Source organism: Anomaloglossus baeobatrachus, chromosome 7, assembly GCF_048569485.1.
Source record: "Anomaloglossus baeobatrachus isolate aAnoBae1 chromosome 7, aAnoBae1.hap1, whole genome shotgun sequence".
Classification (NCBI taxonomy): domain Eukaryota; kingdom Metazoa; phylum Chordata; class Amphibia; order Anura; family Aromobatidae; genus Anomaloglossus; species Anomaloglossus baeobatrachus.
In genome coordinates this window covers 10508965-10527280 of record NC_134359.1, presented here as the reverse complement: position 1 = coordinate 10527280, position 18316 = coordinate 10508965, and the positions used below count along the sequence as shown (strand labels likewise).

General features: G+C 54.6%; 1 protein-coding gene across 1 annotated transcript in view; it reads left to right on the top strand.

The window, feature by feature from the left end:
- The first annotated feature begins 7647 nt into the window (after positions 1 to 7647).
- The window catches only part of EPB41L5 (erythrocyte membrane protein band 4.1 like 5), a 69558-nt gene continuing 58889 nt past the window's right edge, over positions 7648 to 18316 (top strand). The window contains 2 exon segments of the mRNA XM_075317025.1: positions 7648 to 7729; positions 12472 to 12658. Of these exon segments, the coding sequence (XP_075173140.1) occupies positions 12479 to 12658 (180 nt within the window). The 5' untranslated portion in view covers positions 7648 to 7729; positions 12472 to 12478.

Sequence of the window (18316 nt, the reverse complement as noted above, 5' to 3'; positions counted from 1 at the left end):
AACAGGAAAGCAGCAGAGCGATGTCAGGTCCTGGAGCCTGAGAACTAACAGGAAAACAGCAGAGCGATGTCAGGTCCTGGAGCCTGAGAGCTAACAGGAAAGCAGCAGAGAGATGTCAGGTCCTGGAGCCTGAGAGCTAACAGGAAAGCAGCAGAGCGATGTCAGATCCTGGAGCCTGAGAGCTAACAGGAAAGCAGCAGAGCGATGTCAGGTCCTGGAGCCTGAGAACTAACAGGAAAGCAGCAGAGCGATGTCAGGTCCTGGAGCCTGAGAACTAACAGGAAAACAGCAGAGCGATGTCAGGTCCTGGAGCCTGAGAGCTAACAGGAAAGCAGCAGAGCGATGTCAGATCCTGGAGCCTGAGAGCTAACAGGAAAGCAGCAGAGAGATGTCAGGTCCTGGAGCCTGAGAGCTAACAGGAAAGCAGCAGAGCGATGTCAGGTCCTAGAGCCTGAGAGTTAACAGGAAAGCAGCAGAGAGATGTCAGGTCCTGGAGCCTGAGAGCTAACAGGAAAGCAGCAGAGCGATGTCAGGTCCTGGAGCCTGAGAGCTAACAGGAAAGCAGCAGAGAGATGTCAGGTCCTGGAGCGTGAGAGCTAACAGGAAAGCAGCAGAGCGATGTCAGGTCCTGGAGCCTGAGAGCTAACAGGAAAGCAACAGAGCGATGTCAGGTCCTGGAGCCTGAGTGCTAACAGGAAAGCAGCAGAGCGATGTCAGGTCCTGGAGCCTGAGAACTAACAGGAGAGCAGCAGAGCGATGTCAGATCCTGGAGCCTGAGAGCTAACAGGAAAGCAGCAGAGAGATGTCAGGTCCTGGAGCCTGAGAGCTAACAGGAAAGCAGCAGAGCGATGTCAGGTCCTGGAGCCTGAGAACTAACAGGAAAGCAGCAGAGCGATGTCAGGTCCTGGAGCCTGAGAACTAACAGGAAAGCAGCAGAGAGATGTCAGGTCCTGGAGCCTGAGAGCTAACAGGAAAGCAGCAGAGCGATGTCAGGTCCTGGAGCCTGAGAACTAACAGGAAAGCAGCAGAGCGATGTCAGGTCCTGGAGCCTGAGAACTAACAGGAAAGCAGCAGAGAGATGTCAGGTCCTGGAGCCTGAGAACTAACAGGAAAGCAGCAGAGAGATGTCAGGTCCTGGAGCCTGAGAACTAACAGGAAAGCAGCAGAGCGATGTCAGGTCCTGGAGCCTGAGAACTAACAGGAAAGCAGCAGAGAGATGTCAGGTCCTGGAGCCTGAGAGCTAACAGGAAAGCAGCAGAGAGATGTCAGGTCCTGGAGCCTGAGAACTAACAGGAAAGCAGCAGAGAGATGTCAGGTCCTGGAGCCTGAGAGCTAACAGGAAAGCAGCAGAGCGATGTCAGGTCCTGGAGCCTGAGAGCTAATTCATTATAGCGTCTTTGCTGTGAGACCCCCGGGGACACATTGTAACATCCAGCCCTGGAATATGTCTCTGTAAAATAAACCCTAATCAACAACCCAGGAAAGCAAGCAGAGATCTTGAGACGTCTATTAGAAGTTGACAGAACGTTTCATTACACAGCGGTGGAGTTTCGTTCTCACCAGACGGTACTGGCCCTTTAAGGTCTTCTGGAGTCAAGTATTATACATGTATTTCCTTGGACTTGTTTGTCTCCGTGAAACATTTCAGAATCTGTTACAACCTGCAGAACTGGAGGCGCGCGGCCATGTTATAGCGGTGGCCGCCATTCATTATAGCGGTGGCCGCTGTTCATTATAGCTGAGGCCCCCATTCATTATAGCTGAGGCCCCCATCCATTATAGCGGTGTCCGCCATTCATTATAGCGGTGGCCGCCATTCATTATAGCGGTGGCCGCTGTTCATTATAGCTGAGGCCCCCATTCATTATAGCTGAGGCCCCCATTCATTATAGCGGTGTCCGCCATTCATTATAGCTGAGGCCCCCATTCATTATAGCGGTGTCCTCCATTCATTATAGCGGAGGCCCCCATTCATTATAGCGGTGGCCCCCATGCATTATAGTGGAGGCCCCCATTCATTATAGCGGTGGCCGCCATTCATTATAGCGGTGGCCCCCATTCATTATAGCGGAGGCCCCCATTCATCATAGCGGTGGCCCCCATGCATTATAGTGGAGGCCCCCATTCATTATAGCGGTGTCCGCCATTCATTATAGCTGAGGCCCCCATTCATTATAGCGGTGTCCGCCATTCATTATAGCGGAGACCCCCATTCATTATAGCGGAGGCCCCCATGCATTATAGTGGAGGCCCCCATTCATTATAGCGGTGGCCGCCATTCATTTTAGCGGTGGCCACCATTCATTATAGCGGTGGCCGCCATTCATTATAGCTGAGGCCCCCATTCATTATAGCGGTGTCCACCATTCATTATAGCGGTGTCCGCCATTCATTATAGCTGAGGCCCCCATTCATTATAGCGGTGACTCCCATTCATTATAGTGGTGGCCCCCATTCATTATAGCGGTGACTCCCATTCATTATAGCGGTGGCCGCTATTCATTGTAGCGGTGGCCCCCATTCATTACAGCGGTGGCCCCCATTCATTATAGCGGAGGCCCCCATTCATTATAGCGGAGGCCCCCATTCATTATAGCGGTGGCCCCCATTCATTATAGCGGTGGCCCCCATTCATTGTAGCGGTGGCCGCCATTCATTATAGCTGAGGTCGCCATTCATTATAGCGGAGGCCCCCATTCATTATAGCGGTGGCCCCCATTCATTGTAGCGGTGGCCGCCATTCATTGTAGTGGTCGCCCCCCTTCATTATAGCGGAGGCCTCCATTCATTATAGCGGAAAGCCCCATTCAATATAGCCGTGGTTGCCATTCATTATAGCTGAGGCCCCCATTCATTATAGCGGTGTCCACCATTCATTATAGCGGTGTCCGCCATTCATTATAGCTGAGGCCCCCATTCATTATAGCTGAGGCCCCCATTCATTATAGCGGTGTCCGCCATTCATTATAGCTGAGGCCCCCATTCATTATAGCGGTGTCCGCCATTCATTATAGCGGAGGCCCCCATTCATTATAGCGGTGGCCCCCATGCATTATAGTGGAGGCCCCCATTCATTATAGCGGTGGCCGCCATTCATTATAGCGGTGGCCCCCATTCATTATAGCGGAGGCCCCCATTCATCATAGCGGTGGCCCCCATGCATTATAGTGGAGGCCCCCATTCATTATAGCGGTGTCCGCCATTCATTATAGCTGAGGCCCCCATTCATTATAGCGGTGTCCGCCATTCATTATAGCGGAGACCCCCATTCATTATAGCGGAGGCCCCCATGCATTATAGTGGAGGCCCCCATTCATTATAGCGGTGGCCGCCATTCATTTTAGCGGTGGCCACCATTCATTATAGCGGTGGCCGGCATTCATTATAGCTGAGGCCCCCATTCATTATAGCGGTGTCCACCATTCATTATAGCGGTGTCCGCCATTCATTATAGCTGAGGCCCCCATTCATTATAGCGGTGACTCCCATTCATTATAGTGGTGGCCCCCATTCATTATAGCGGTGACTCCCATTCATTATAGCGGTGGCCGCTATTCATTGTAGCGGTGGCCCCCATTCATTACAGCGGTGGCCCCCATTCATTATAGCGGAGGCCCCCATTCATTATAGCGGAGGCCCCCATTCATTATAGCGGTGGCCCCCATTCATTATAGCGGTGGCCCCCATTCATTGTAGCGGTGGCCGCCATTCATTATAGCTGAGGTCGCCATTCATTATAGCGGAGGCCCCCATTCATTATAGCGGTGGCCCCCATTCATTGTAGCGGTGGCCGCCATTCATTGTAGTGGTCGCCCCCCTTCATTATAGCGGAGGCCTCCATTCATTATAGCGGAAAGCCCCATTCAATATAGCCGTGGTTGCCATTCATTATAGCGGTGGCCGCCATTCATTATAGCGGTGGCCGCCATTCATTATAGCGGAGGCCCCCATTCAGTATAGCGGTGGCCGCCATTCATTATAGCGGTGGCCGCCATTCCTTATAGCGCTGGCCGCCATTCATTATAGCGGAGGCCCCCATTCATTACAGCGGTGTCTCCCATTCATTACAGCGGTGGCCGCCATTCATTATAGCGGTAGCCCCTATTCATTATAGCGGAGGCCCCCATTCATTACAGCGGTGGCCGCCATTCATTATAGCGGTGGCCATGATGGGATGTCATTTCAGGAATGAGAAAAAATGAGCTTTTCTAAAAATATAATGAAACATAACGACAAAAAAGTGAGCGAAGAAAACGCGCTGCATCCTGGACCCGCACGGAGCAAACGTGGCGCCATCCTCCATTTACAGGAACCGCTCCTCACTTTCCCATAATGGAGGCGTCACCCAACATTTCGTGGGACTCGGACGCCAGATCGTTCTGCGCAGCATAATGCAGAACAATAATGATGATTATATTTCTATAGCACCAACATATACTGCAGCGCTTTACAATGGAGGGAACAAGTACAGGCAATAAATACGTCATAGAGTATAATACATGAGCCCCCAGTTACAGGCGCGCAGGCTATAAAGAATGGGGTCTCATCACCTTCCCTAAACGTCCGCCACTGGAACAAGCAAGTGGAAAAAGTGTGGACAGATTGGGGGGGGGGGGGGGGTTGTGATTTGTTGCTGAACCTCACGAGTCACAATGCGGCGACACTCACCTGTAAATGCTGCGATGGAGCCGCTGCACGGAGCGGGCTTTGGCCGTCTGACGTATGTCTCTAGCCCAAGCCGTGACGTCTATATATCTATATACCTGGCGGCTACTATACTGGCCGCAGATTGTTCTGTCCGGAGCATTGTGGAGCGATATAGCACCCCACCCTGCATTACAGCGGGCACCCCACGAAGAAAAGTGTTTATCCCACACCGGGTGCGTCTTAGGCTACTTTCACACTTGCGTTGGACGGCTTCCGATGTTATCCGAAGCCTTGAGGAATTACGGTAACCGCTGCAGGAAACCGTTATATTCCTCATAGACTTCTATTAGCTACGGATAGCAACGGATGGACTTGCGTTGCATCCGCTGCACGACGCAGCGCTGTTATTTTGATGCTGCGTCGGGCAGAGGAAATGCAGCATGTAGCGTTTTTTGAGCAGCACAATCCGTAGGATTTCGCTGCGCATGCTCTCTCTGGCTCCCTGCACACGTAACCAGGGTAAACATCGGGTTACTAAGCAATGCGCTTTGCCTAGTTACCCGATATTTACCTTGGCTACGGGTGCAAGGAGCCAGCTCTAAGCGGTGTACGCTGGTAACCAAGGTAAATATCGGGTAACCAAGCAAAGTGCTTTGCCTACTTACTCGATATTTACCCTGGCTACGTGTGCAGGGAGCCTGGCACTTTCCCGCTCGGCTCCGCCCCCTCCCGCACTCCAGTCCACATGTACACACGCACGCACACACACACTCACACTCACCTGTCCCCAGCCTTGCATTCCTCGTTGCACTGACGTCCTCAGCGCCATGGTCCCGCTCGGCTCCACTCACCCTGCACTCCGCCCCCCTCACACATTCTCGGCGGCCGAACGATCAGCTGATCACCTGGCGACCGGCTGCCGTGAGCGATCAGCTGATCGTTCACAATAGTCTGCCGCTGGTCAAACAAAAGAAGAAAAAAAAAAAGATTCCGTTGTTTTGTTGCATCCATTTTGCCACTAAATGCAACACATCCGTTGCATCCGTCACACAACGCAATGCAACGGATGCTGTTCAACGCAAGTGTGAAAGTAGCCTTACAGTTATTTGGGTGCTTTGTAGATGTCAGGTGGCGTTGCCCCTTTAAATTTTGAATTTCCTGCTTAAAGGCACAGACAGGTAGGAGTTTCAGGAGTTCCTCTGCCAGGAATGCACCAAGATCCAGAGGCCGAACTGCTACAAAGTAATCGATGGCCGGTGCCATCAGGAGAGGACTCTGCTGGAAGAGGCCGGTCCTCGGAGGAGGCTGATCTGTGCACTGGAAGAATGCATCTACTCTGTGTATATATATATACAGCTCTGGCAAAAAATAAGAGACCGCTGCACAATTGTCAGTTTTTCTGATTTTTCTCTTTATATTTTTGAGTAAAATGTAAATTATTCTTTATTCTATAATCTGACGACGTCTCCGAATTTCCAGCAATAAATGTTGCATTTATTTTCTGAAAATGAGAAATGGTGATAATAACAGAACAATGCATTGTATTCACCGCAAATAATGCAAAGAAAACAAGTCCATCATCATTTACACACAACAATATAATAATGATTTACCTCAGGAAGACTCAGAAATCAATATTCTGTGGAATAACCAGGATTATTAATCCCAGCTTTCCTGCATCTTGGCCGCTTTCCTCCGGTCTCCACACGGCTTTTGGGTGACCTTATGCCACTCCTGGTGCAGAAATGTAAGCAGTTCTTTGATGGCTTGTGACTATCCATCTTCCTCTTGATTACATTCCAGAGGTTTTCAATGGGGTTCAGGTCTGGAGATTGGGCTGGCCATGACAGGGTTTTGATGCGTTTGTCCTTCATCCACACATTGAATGACCTAGCTGTGTGGCATGGTGCATTGTCCTGCTGGAAAAACCAGTCCTCAGAGTTGGGGAACATTGCCTGAGCAGAAGGAAGCCGCTGTTTTTCCAGGATAACCTTGTATAGACCCCAGTGCACATCGCACGCTCTCACCATAGACCCCGGTGCACATCGCACGCTTCCACCATAGACCCCAGTGCACATCGCACGCTTCCACCATAGACCCCGATGCACATCGCACGCTCTCACCATAGACCCCGGTGCAGATCGCACGCTCTCACCATAGACCCCAGTGCACATCGCACGCTTCCACCATAGACCCCGATGCACATCGCACGCTCTCACCATAGACCCCAGTGCACATCGCACGCTTCCACCATAGACCCCGATGCAGATCGCACGCTCTCACCATAGACCCCGGTGCACATCGCACGCTCTCACCATAGACCCCGGTGCACATCGCACGCTCTCACTATAGACCCCGGTGCACATCGCACGCTCTCACCATAGACCCCAGTGCACATCGCACGCTTCCACCATAGACCCCGATGCACATCGCACGCTCTCACCATAGACCCCGGTGCACATCGCACGCTCTCACTATAGACCCCGATGCACATCGCACGCTCTCACCATAGACCCCAGTGCACATCGCACGCTCTCACTATAGACCCCGGTGCACATCGCACGCTCTCACCATAGACCCCGGTGCACATCGCACGCTCTCACCATAGACCCCGGTGCAGATCGCACGCTCTCACCATAGACCCCAGTGCACATCGCACGCTTCCACCATAGACCCCGATGCACATCGCACGCTCTCACCATAGACCCCGATGCAGATCGCACGCTCTCACCATAGACCCCGGTGCAGATCGCACGCTCTCACCATACACTTCAGAGCTGCGGTTTATTTTTCACTCTTCGCCTGTTCACACCTGTTGGATTTGCTCTTCAGCAGTTATTTCTGGCTTTTCTGCGGTTTTATCTATAATAACAGCCGCTGATAATAAACTTCCCACTTTCTGCGGCGTCTCCCCAGAGCCTCAGATCCCGGAGCCGGAGACGCCCTCTGTGCGGACCCCACCAGCTCGGGGCGGCGCCGCTTTAAGAGTTCCGCTCCTGCCCGCAGCTCCAGACGCCATTTCCTGGGAGATGTGAGGAGTGAGATCTGCGGATCCGAGTCCAGAACCGACACCGGCACCGAGGTGAGCGCCGCCGGCGGAGGAGGGCGCAGCTCCCGACACATTGGGCCGAGGCTCCTGCTGTGTGGAGCTCAGGACCGGAGGACCACAGATCGGCCATAAAAGGACAGCCGACCGACAGTGTGAGGATGAGCGGCTGCACGATGTGGTCGGCCGACTGTCTGATGCGGGGACGCTGTCACTTTGCTCCTTATTCTGGATTATTCCTTATCATATTTGGGGAAAGTGATCGGATCTTGTGTCGTTTATCGTCTGCTGGAGGGTGATTATAGTGGCCGCCAGGCGTCTGCGAAGGTCACGGGGTGTCTGTGGTGGCCGCTGTGCCTCTGTGGTGGCCGCCGTGCCTCTGTGATGCCTCTGTGGTGGCCGCCGTGCCTCTGTGGTGGCCGCCGTGCCTCTGTGGTGGCCGCTGTGCCTCTGTGGTGGCCGCTGTGCCTCTGTGGTGGCCGCTGTGCCTCTGTGGTGGCCGCTGTGCCTCTGTGGTGGCCGCCGTGCCTCTGTGATGCCTCTGTGGTGGCCGCCGTGCCTCTGTGATGCCTCTGTGGTGGCCGCCGTGCCTCTGTGATGCCTCTGTGGTGGCCGCCGTGCCTCTGTGATGCCTCTGTGGTGGCCGCCGTGCCTCTGTGATGCCTCTGTGGTGGCCGCCGTGCCTCTGTGATGCCTCTTGTGGCCGTGGAGCGTCTGTAGTGGTGGCTGTGCCTCTGGTGGCTGCGGGGTGTCTGTGGTGGCCGCCGCCGTGCCTCTATGCTGCCTCTGGTGGCTGTGGGGTGTCTGTGGTGGCCGCCGTGCCTCTATGATGTCTCTTGTGGCCGTGGAGCGTCTGTAGTGGCGGCTGTGCCTCTGGTGGCTGCGGGGTGTCTGGTGGCCGCCGTGCCTCTGTGGTGCGTCTGCGGTGGCCGCCGTGCCTCTGTGATGCCTCTTGTGACCGCGGAGCGTCTGTAGTGGCGGCTGTGCCTCTGGTGTGTCTGTAGTGGCGGCTGTGCCTCTATGGTGCCTCTGGTGGCTGCGGGGTGTCTGTAGTGACGGCCGTGCCTCTGGTGGCTGTGGGGTGTCTGTGGTGGCTGCTGTGCCTCTATGGTGCCTCTGGTGGCTGCGGGGTGTCTGTGGTGGCCGCCGTGCCTCTATGGTGCCTCTGGTGGCTGCGGGGTGTCTGTGGTGGCCGCCGTGCCTCTGGCGGCTGCGGGGTGTCTGTGGTGGCCGCCGTGCCTCTGGCGGCTGCAGGGTGTCTGTGGTGGCCGCCGTGCCTCTGGTGGCTGCGGGGTGTCTGTGGTGGCGGCTGCGGGGTGTCTGTGGTGGCCACCGTGCCTCTATGGTGCCTCTGGTGGCTGCGGGGTGTCTGTGGTGGCCGCCGTGCCTCTATGGTGCCTCTGGTGGCTGTGGGGTGTCTGTAGTGGCGGTCGTGCCTCTGGCGGCTGCGGGGTGTCTGTGGTGGCCACCGTGCCTCTATGGTGCCTCTGGTGGCTGTGGGGTGTCTGGTGGCCGCCGTGCCTCTGGTGGCTGCGGGGTGTCTGTGGTGGCGGCTGCGGGGTGTCTGTGGTGGCCGCCGTGCCTCTGGTGGCTGCGGGGTGTCTGTGGTGGTGGCTGCGGGGTGTCTGTGGTGGCGGCTGCGGGGTGGCTGTGGTGGCCGCCGTGCCTCTGGTGGCTGCGGGGTGTCTGTGGTGGCGGCTGCGGGGTGTCTGTGGTGGTGGCTGCGGGGTGTCTGGTGGCCGCCGTGCCTCTGGTGGCTGCGGGGTGTCTGTGGTGGCGGCTGCGGGGTGTCTGTGGTGGCCGCCGTGCCTCTGGTGGCTGCGGGGTGTCTGTGGTGGTGGCTGCGGGGTGTCTGTGGTGGCGGCTGCGGGGTGGCTGTGGTGGCCGCCGTGCCTCTGGTGGCTGCGGGGTGTCTGTGGTGGCGGCTGCGGGGTGTCTGTGGTGGTGGCTGCGGGGTGTCTGGTGGCCGCCGTGCCTCTGGTGGCTGCGGGGTGTCTGTGGTGGCGGCTGCGGGGTGTCTGTGGTGGCGGCTGCGGGGTGTCTGTGGTGGTGGCTGCGGGGTGTCTGGTGGCCGCCGTGCCTCTGGTGGCTGCGGGGTGTCTGTGGTGGCGGCTGCGGGGTGTCTGTGGTGGCGGCTGCGGGGTGTCTGTGGTGGTGGCTGCGGGGTGTCTGGTGGCCGCCGTGCCTCTGGTGGCTGCGGGGTGTCTGTGGTGGCGGCTGCGGGGTGTCTGTGGTGGCGGCTGCGGGGTGTCTGTGGTGGTGGCTGCGGGGTGTCTGGTGGCCGCCGTGCCTCTGGTGGCTGCGGCGTCTTATGTGCGGTTTGAGGCGCTGACTGACGCGTTCTCTAGGAGTTGCCGCTGCTTCTCTGCATCAGGAAAAGAGGGAAAAGCAAAAATATAAAGCGATAATCGGGGGTCACCGGCGGGTGATTTTGTTTATCTTGTGTAGAATCTGACGCAGGATGTTGAGGTGTGTACACAGCCTGGCGGTCAGTGGGAATATATGGCGCAGTATTTCCCAGCATGCTCCACTGCACAGTACACCTCTGCTGCTAGTATTTATTATTATTATTATTATTATTATTATTATTATTATTATTATTATTATTATTATTATTATTTATTTATAGAGCAGCATAGTTTCCATGGGGCTGTACATGAGAAGGGGGTTACATATACAGAACACATATACAAGTTACAGTAGACAGACTAGTGCAGAGGGAAGAGGGCCCTGCCCTTGCGGGCTTACATTCTAAAGGGTTTTGGGGAGGAGACAGTAGGTTGGGCGGCAGCTCCGCACGGTGGTGGGGCTGCAGGGCGTGAAAACTTCTGCAACCAAACTGACCAAAATAGAAGCTGAACCAACTTTTCTTCAGTCCAAATGCTGTCTCCAGATCTGGGGGCCCCGTGTGTCCCCCATGGTTTACGGACGGCCCCGCGCGTGTTCCCCGTGGTTACGGATGGCCCCGCGCGTCCCCCGTGGATGTCAGTGCTCCGTGTGCGGAGGGTCTTTAGGCCGGAGGCTCCTGGTCGCTCTGTAGTCCTCCCTGTATTCTGGGTACAGTCCTGCCCCGGGGGTCTCAGCAGGGCCTGGGCCCCGGACAGTACACGCTGCGGCCCCTCAGTCCTCTTAGTCATGTTGCTTCTGTCTGTACCTGGAGGCTGCAGACGACCATGATGAGGGTTGTAGTTCTCCGCCGGCCCTGGGTCTCCAGCAATGGCAGGTGTAGTAGTGGATGTGTATCTGCTGGGTGTGGGAGCGAGGGCAGGGTGTTTGCTCAGGTGGGGTCTCTTCTGGGGTCTCTGCGCCCCCCGAAGCTGTGTCCGGGTGATGCAGCAATGACGAAAACACTACAAAGATCAGCAGCTCCTGGGGGAAACCCCAATACTGAAGATCAGCCCCATGCCAGACAGATGGCTGATAACAGGGAGTAATACCTTGCACTCATCATTCCTACAGTTAGACCCTCTCTGGCCTGAAGTAGCTGATAACAGAGAGCGATAGGTGGCATTCACACATCTTCCAAGCTCTTGGGCCCCAGTGCAGTGATCGGCCCCAGCATGAGCCGGGATGTAGCAGAGGCGACTTTGTCTGTTGTTCTTCTCCAGCCGCTGGATTGCTGCTGTCCCACACCCTGGGATTTCCCAGCAGGACCCGATGAACCTGTGACTGAACCCCTCCAGATGGGACGCGTCCTCAGTGTTTCTCGTTCGGCTCTGCACCGCCTGCTGGGGGTAGTAGTTCCCGCTCTGTGGGTGATTGCTCCCCTGTATTACGGCGTTGCCATAATGTCCGCTTTCTCGCCTTCTTCCTAATTTTGTGTTCTCAGGACTCTTGATGTGACCGCGCGCCGCACCCAGCAGAGCGTCTGTCCTCACCTGCAGAGCTGACAATCTAATGTCCCAGCGCTGTGCGAAGACTAGAGAGGAAGCGAGGTCGACTTAAAGGGGAGGTCTCCTCAGAGGCCACCTCAGGTCTGGTCCTCGGCCGCCCCTTTAATGCCGATCAGCCTCAGTCCTCGCTCTGCCACCTCTTGGCCACAGTTTCTGTGACTTCATTTCTTGTAGTTAATAATCATTGAGTTCTTGCTGTAATGAAAATCCTCCCTGTACTGGACGAGCAGAGCTGCAGTGTAAAGCATGGTGATGGGGAGCAGCGGTGGAGGGTCTGCGGACAGGCGGAGGGGTGGAGGGGTTTTATATTCTATACCCGCTCAGACTCCAATACACGGAGGCCGGAGTCACTGACTATATCTGTGTCCTGATGGGGCCGGGGACGGGCCCTGTTGGGGCAGAGGGGACGGGCCCTGTTGGGGCAGAGGGGACGGGCCCTGTTGGGGCAGAGGGGACGGGCCCTGTTGGGGCAGAGGGGACGGGCCCTGTTGGGGCAGAGGGGACGGGCCCTGTTGGGGCAGAGGGGACGGGCCCTGTTGGGGCCGGTTACGTTTGTTATTGAGCTTTCTATTGGCCAGTGGGGGCCGCAGATATGACCTCTGTTCCTCTCCTCTGTCGCCCCCTGTGGGTCTGTGTCCGGTTTCTGCCTGTCTGGGGGTGACGCCGGGTCTGATCGTCGCCAGCGCAGATTCATTAGATGAAACCCGTTAGTCTCTGGATGTCGCTGGTTCCGGCAGATTTCGCCCATAGACTGGAGTGGGTGACGCTCGGTCCCCTCCTCCTCGGACCCAGGGCGGTCCCCCGGGTCCCGCTCTCGCTGTCACTTCTGAAGACGTTACCCCCTTCTGTAATTTTTCGCTTATGTTGCTCTCCTCTGTTTTGCAGCCTGAAGATGTTGAGTTTTTTCCGCCGGACCCTCGGGCGCCGGTCTATGCGCCGACATGCGGAGAAGGAACGACTGCGAGAAGCCCAAAGAGCGGTGACGCACATCCCGGCGGCCGGGGACGCCCGCTCCATCATCACATGCAGAGTCTCCCTCCTGGACGGCAGCGATGTCAGCGTGGATCTGCCGGTGAGTGCGGGACCAGGGTCCAGGGCCGAAACCGGGACCGCATGCTCTTGTTTTATTATCACTCCTCCACATATCGTGGCCTTTTTATTGCTAATATTCGTGGTGTTTACAAGGGGGCGGGGCTCACAGGATCCTCTGGGGCGGGGCTGTAGACTGCTCTGCATAATTACCCTGATATATACATATACACATAATTATAACCCCTCATATAATGCTCCAGTGCTGATATAACCCCAGACAGTACATACAGTGCCTTGTGAAAGTATTCAGCCCCCTTGAATTTGTCAACCTTTTCCCACATTTCAGGCTTCAAACATAAAAATAAAATGTGAATGTTCTGGTGAAGAATCAACAACAAGTGACACAATTGTGAAGATGAAGGAAATTTATTGCTTATTTTAAACTTTTATAAAAAATAAATAACTGAAAATTGTGGCGTGCAATATTATTCATCCCCTTTACTTTCAGTGCAGGAAACTCCCTCCAGAAGGTGATTGAGGGTCTCTGAATGATGCAATGTTGTCCTAAATGACTGATGATGATAAATATAATCCCCCTGTGTGTAATGAAGCCTCCGTATAATGCCCCTGCTCTGTGATAGTCTCAGGGGTCTGTGTAAAGCGCAGAGAGCATCATGAAGACCAAGGAACACAACAGGCAGGTCCAGGATACTGTTGTGGAGAAGTTTAAAGCTGGATTTGGTTATAAAAAGATTTCCACAACTTTAAACATCCCAAGAAGCCCTGTGCAAGCGATCATAGTGAAATGGAAGGAGAATCATACCCCTGCAAATCTACCAAGACCCGGCCGTCCATCCAAACTGTCATCTCGCACAAGGAGAAGACTGATCAGAGATGCAGCCAAGAGGCCCATGATCCCTCTGGATGATCTGCAGAGATCTACAGCTGAGGGGGGAGAGTCTGTCCATAGCACAACAATCAGTCTACACTGCACAAATCTGGCCTTTATGGAAGAGTGGCAAGAAGAAAGCCATTTCTCAAAGATATCCATAAAAAGTGTTGTTTAAAGTTTGCCACAAGCCACCTGGAGACACCAAACATGTGGAAGAAGGGGCTCTGCTCAGAGGAAACCAAAATCACACTATATGGGCACAATGCCAAACGATAAAAGCAACACAGCTCATCCCCCTGAACACACCATCCCCACTGTCAAACATGGTGGAGGCAGCATCATGGTTTGCGCCTGCTTTTCTTCAGCAGGGACAGGGAAGATGGTAAAATTGATGGGAAGATTGATGGAGCCAAATACAGGACCATTCTGGAAGAAAACCTGTTGGAGTCTGCAAAAGACCTGAGACTGGGACGGAGATTTGTCTCCCAACAAGACAATGATCCCAAACATAAAGCAAAATCTACAATGGAATGGTTCACAAATAACCGTATCCAGGTGTTAGAATGGCCAAGTCCAGACCTGAACCCAATCGAGAACCTGTGGAAAGAGCTGAAAACTGCTGTTCACAAACGCTTCCATCCAACCTCACTCAGCTCCAGCTGTTTACACAGGAAGAATGGGCGAGAATTTCACCTCTCCATGTGCAAAACTGATAGACACATCCCCCAAGAGACTGCAGCTGTAATCGCAGCAAAAGGGGGCGCTACAAAGGATTCACTTACAGGGGATGAATAATATTGCACGCACCAATTATCAGTTTATTATGTTTTATAAAAGTTTAAAATAAGCAATAAATTTCCTTCCTCTTCACAATTGTGTCACTTGTTGTAGATTCTTCACCAGAACATTAACATTTTATCTTTGTTTGAAGCCTGAAATGTGGGAAAAGGGTGAAAAATTCAAGGGGGCTGAATACTTTCGCAAGGCACTGTGTGACTGATATCAGCCCCTCTGATAACGCTCCAGTGCTGATATAACCTGTGGTGTTGCTTTTCCCCGGTTTCTGCCTGATCCGCTGATTCTGCCGTTGGACCGGTTCTGTCTTTCTCTTTAGTCATTGAGCGCCGTCTCTTGTAATAACGGGGGGAGACGCTTCTGTCACATTCGCCCGAGGGGGGGGGGGGGGGGACCCTCCAGAATTATATTTCTCGGTGGTGACTTACAGCGCTCTACAGTTATCAGATACGACGTGTAGAGATGTCCAGAGCGTCAGATCTGCGGTTCAGTGTTGGTGGATACGGTGTCGGTGTGTAATAATATGGAGGGGGTCGCTGCAGTCTCTTACTCCAATATGCGGGGTCTTTAATTGTAGACGCGATTCATACAAAATAAGTGAAGGAAACGGAACAATGATTCCACCTCATCTGTCCTTATCACAGTGTGGCCGAGACAAATGGGAAGTACTGCGGGCACTTCAGTATGTAGTGTCTCTACACCAGGCTCCGGCACAGCAGTGCCAGCAGTACTTCAGTATGTAGTGTCTGTACACCAGGCTCCGGCACAGCAGTGCCAGCAGTACTTCAGTATGTAGTCTCTACACCAGGCTCCGGCACAGCAGTGCCAGCAGTACTTCAGTATGTAGTGTCTGTACACCAGGCTCCGGCACAGCAGTGCCAGCAGTACTTCAGTATGTAGTCTCTACACCAGGCTCAGGCACAGCAGTGCCAGCAGTACTTCAGTATGTAGTCTCTACACCAGGCTCAGGCACAGCAGTGCCAGCAGTACTTCAGTATGTAGTCTCTACACCAGGCTCAGGCACAGCAGTGCCAGCAGTACTTCAGTATGTAGTGTCTCTACACCAGGCTCAGGCACAGCAGTGCCAGCAGTACTTCAGCATGTAGTGTCTCTACACCAGGCTCCGGCACAGCAGTGCCAGCAGTACTTCAGTATGTAGTGTCTGTACACCAGGCTCCGGCACAGCAGTGCCAGCAGTACTTCAGTATGTAGTGTCTCTACACTAGGCTCAGGCACAGCAGTGCCAGCAGTACTTCAGTATGTAGTGTCTCTACACCAGGCTCAGGCACAGCAGTGCCAGCAGTACTTCAGTATGTAGTGTCTGTACACCAGGCTCAGGCACAGCAGTGCCAGCAGTACTTCAGTATGTAGTGTCTGTACACCAGGCTCCGGCACAGCAGTGCCAGCAGTACTTCAGTATGTAGTGTCTGTACACCAGGCTCCGGCACAGCAGTGCTTCAGTATGTAGTGTCTCTACACTAGGCTCAGGCACCGCAGTACTTCAGTATGTAGTGTCTCTACACCAGGCTCCGGCACAGCAGTGCCAGCAGTACTTCAGTATGTAGTGTCTCTACACTAGGCTCAGGCACCGCAGTACTTCAGTATGTAGTGTCTCTACACCAGGCTCCGGCACAGCAGTGCCAGCAGTACTTCAGTATGTAGTGTCTCTACACCAGGCTCAGGCACAGCAGTGCCAGCAGTACTTCAGCATGTAGTGTCTCTACACTAGGCTCAGGCACAGCAGTGCCAGCAGTACTTCAGCATGTAGTGTCTGTACACCAGGCTCAGGCACAGCAGTGCCAGCAGTACTTCAGTATGTAGTGTCTCTACACCAGGCTCAGGCACAGCAGTGCCAGCAGTACTTCAGTATGTAGTGTCTCTACACCAGGCTCAGGCACAGCAGTGCCAGCAGTACTTCAGTATGTAGTGTCTCTACACCAGGCTCAGGCACAGCAGTGCCAGCAGTACTTCAGTATGTAGTGTCTGTACACTAGGCTCAGGCACAGCAGTGCCAGCAGTACTTCAGTATGTAGTGTCTGTACACCAGGCTCAGGCACAGCAGTGCCAGCAGTACTTCTTTACGTTCGTCTAAGCCACACTGATTATTGTTTTGAAACTTGAACCCAAACTAATGACTAATAGAGAAGACGACTGGAATCCGCTGATCGGAGCGCATAAAGAACCGCCCGATTCTCACCCAGGAGGAGGACGAGTGCCCTCTGTTTGCTATTCCGTGTGACATGCATTGCCTTATTTTTTTGTCTCACCCCCCCCCCCCCACCTTACATTGCACCCTTATTTATCTGCTCATGTGACCGAGGCCAAACTACAGGGATCAACCTCCAGCCTCGAAAACTCCTCCTCCTCGTCCTGTGCGGCCTCCGGTGCTCTGCGCTGCGCTCCCTGCGATCCTCCGCTGATACAATGTATCACTGGGCAGGTCATGTGATCCGGTGACAACCACTTATCTGATTGCACCAGGGAAATGTTCAGTTACGACGAGGCAAAACCCCTCCCCCCATAACGGGCAGCTGTGAAGGGTCGCTCCCCGATGCCCCCCTCCGGGTGACCCCAGCTTTATGCCTGTGTCGCACTTCTCTCCTCTTATTAGTTACATTGAGTTTTAAAGCATTTGATACCAAAAACGTTTCTCACTTTGATACTTTTGCTTCACAGCGTCCTCCGTATTTCCCGGATCTCTGCTGCGGAGAGAGGGAAACTGTTCTGCTTACATTAATAGAGCGATGGGAAAATGTAAATCTCACAGCAGAGGGTTTGTTACCTTGTGTCCAGTCCGGACAATGCTATGAGCATCATCAGCACCAACCTCTCTCCTGTCCTGGTAGTTTGTTACAGTGTATCGGTGCAGGTGTAGCCTTGATAGAAGCGAGGTGAGAGGTGTTCACTCTGGAAAGCAAGCAGAGGTCTAGAAAATGGCTAGGAATGGAAGTGCAAAAGATGGTGGCCGGAGTTTTTATGTGATATTTAAGTTTTGGGGACAGATCGCAAAAATGTGGCGGATTATGGAGCAGCAGGAGGGACGGAGCGCAGGAGGGACGGAGCGCAGGAGGGACGGAGCGCAGGAGGGACGGAGCGGCAGGAGGGACGGAGCGGCAGGAGGGACGGAGCGGCAGGAGGGACGGAGCGGCAGGAGGGACGGAGCGGCAGGAGGGACTGAGCGGCAGGAGGGACTGAGCGGCAGGAGGGACTGAGCGGCAGGGGGGACTGAGCGGCAGGGGGGACTGAGCGGCAGGGGGGACTGAGCGGCAGGGGGGACTGAGCGGCAGGGGGGACTGAGCGGCAGGGGGGACTGAGCGGCAGGGGGGACTGAGCGGCAGGGGGGACTGAGCGGCAGGGGGGACTGAGCGGCAGGGGGGACTGAGCGGCAGGGGGGACTGAGCGGCAGGGGGGACTGAGCGGCAGGGGGGACTGAGCGGCAGGGGGGACTGAGCGGCAGGGGGGACTGAGCGCAGGAGGAACGGAGCGCAGGAGGGACGGGAAGAACGGAGGGACGGAGCGCTGGGAGGGACGGAGCGGTGGGAGCGCAGGAGGGACTGAGCGGTGGGGGACGGAGCGCAGGAGGAATGGAGCGGTGGGAGGGACTGAGCGGTGGGGGATGGAACAGGGACAGAGGGATTCTCCATCCTAGTGATCAGTAGGACTGTCAGATGCCGGTGTCCCGGACTCTTGGCGGGGGGCACCGCAGACTCTTCCCTTTGTCCGCTGTAGCCTTCATTCGAGGTCAGTTCACGTTGCGGTTGTGTGACAGGAGGAGTTGTCTGAGGGACGTGGCCCCGGCTGCTTCTCCGGGATGTTTGTGCCACGTCCTCACATCAGTGAAAGTTCAGGAAAACCAAATAAATCCACAAATAGCAGCAGAAGTTAAACATTCACCGGCTGGACATCGGCGCGGGGAGATCCTGTAACGTGACTGCACCAAAGGGGAACATGGAAGAACAATTGAGGATAAAGTAAAAACGCCCAGAACTATAGACCCTATAGAGACCGTTA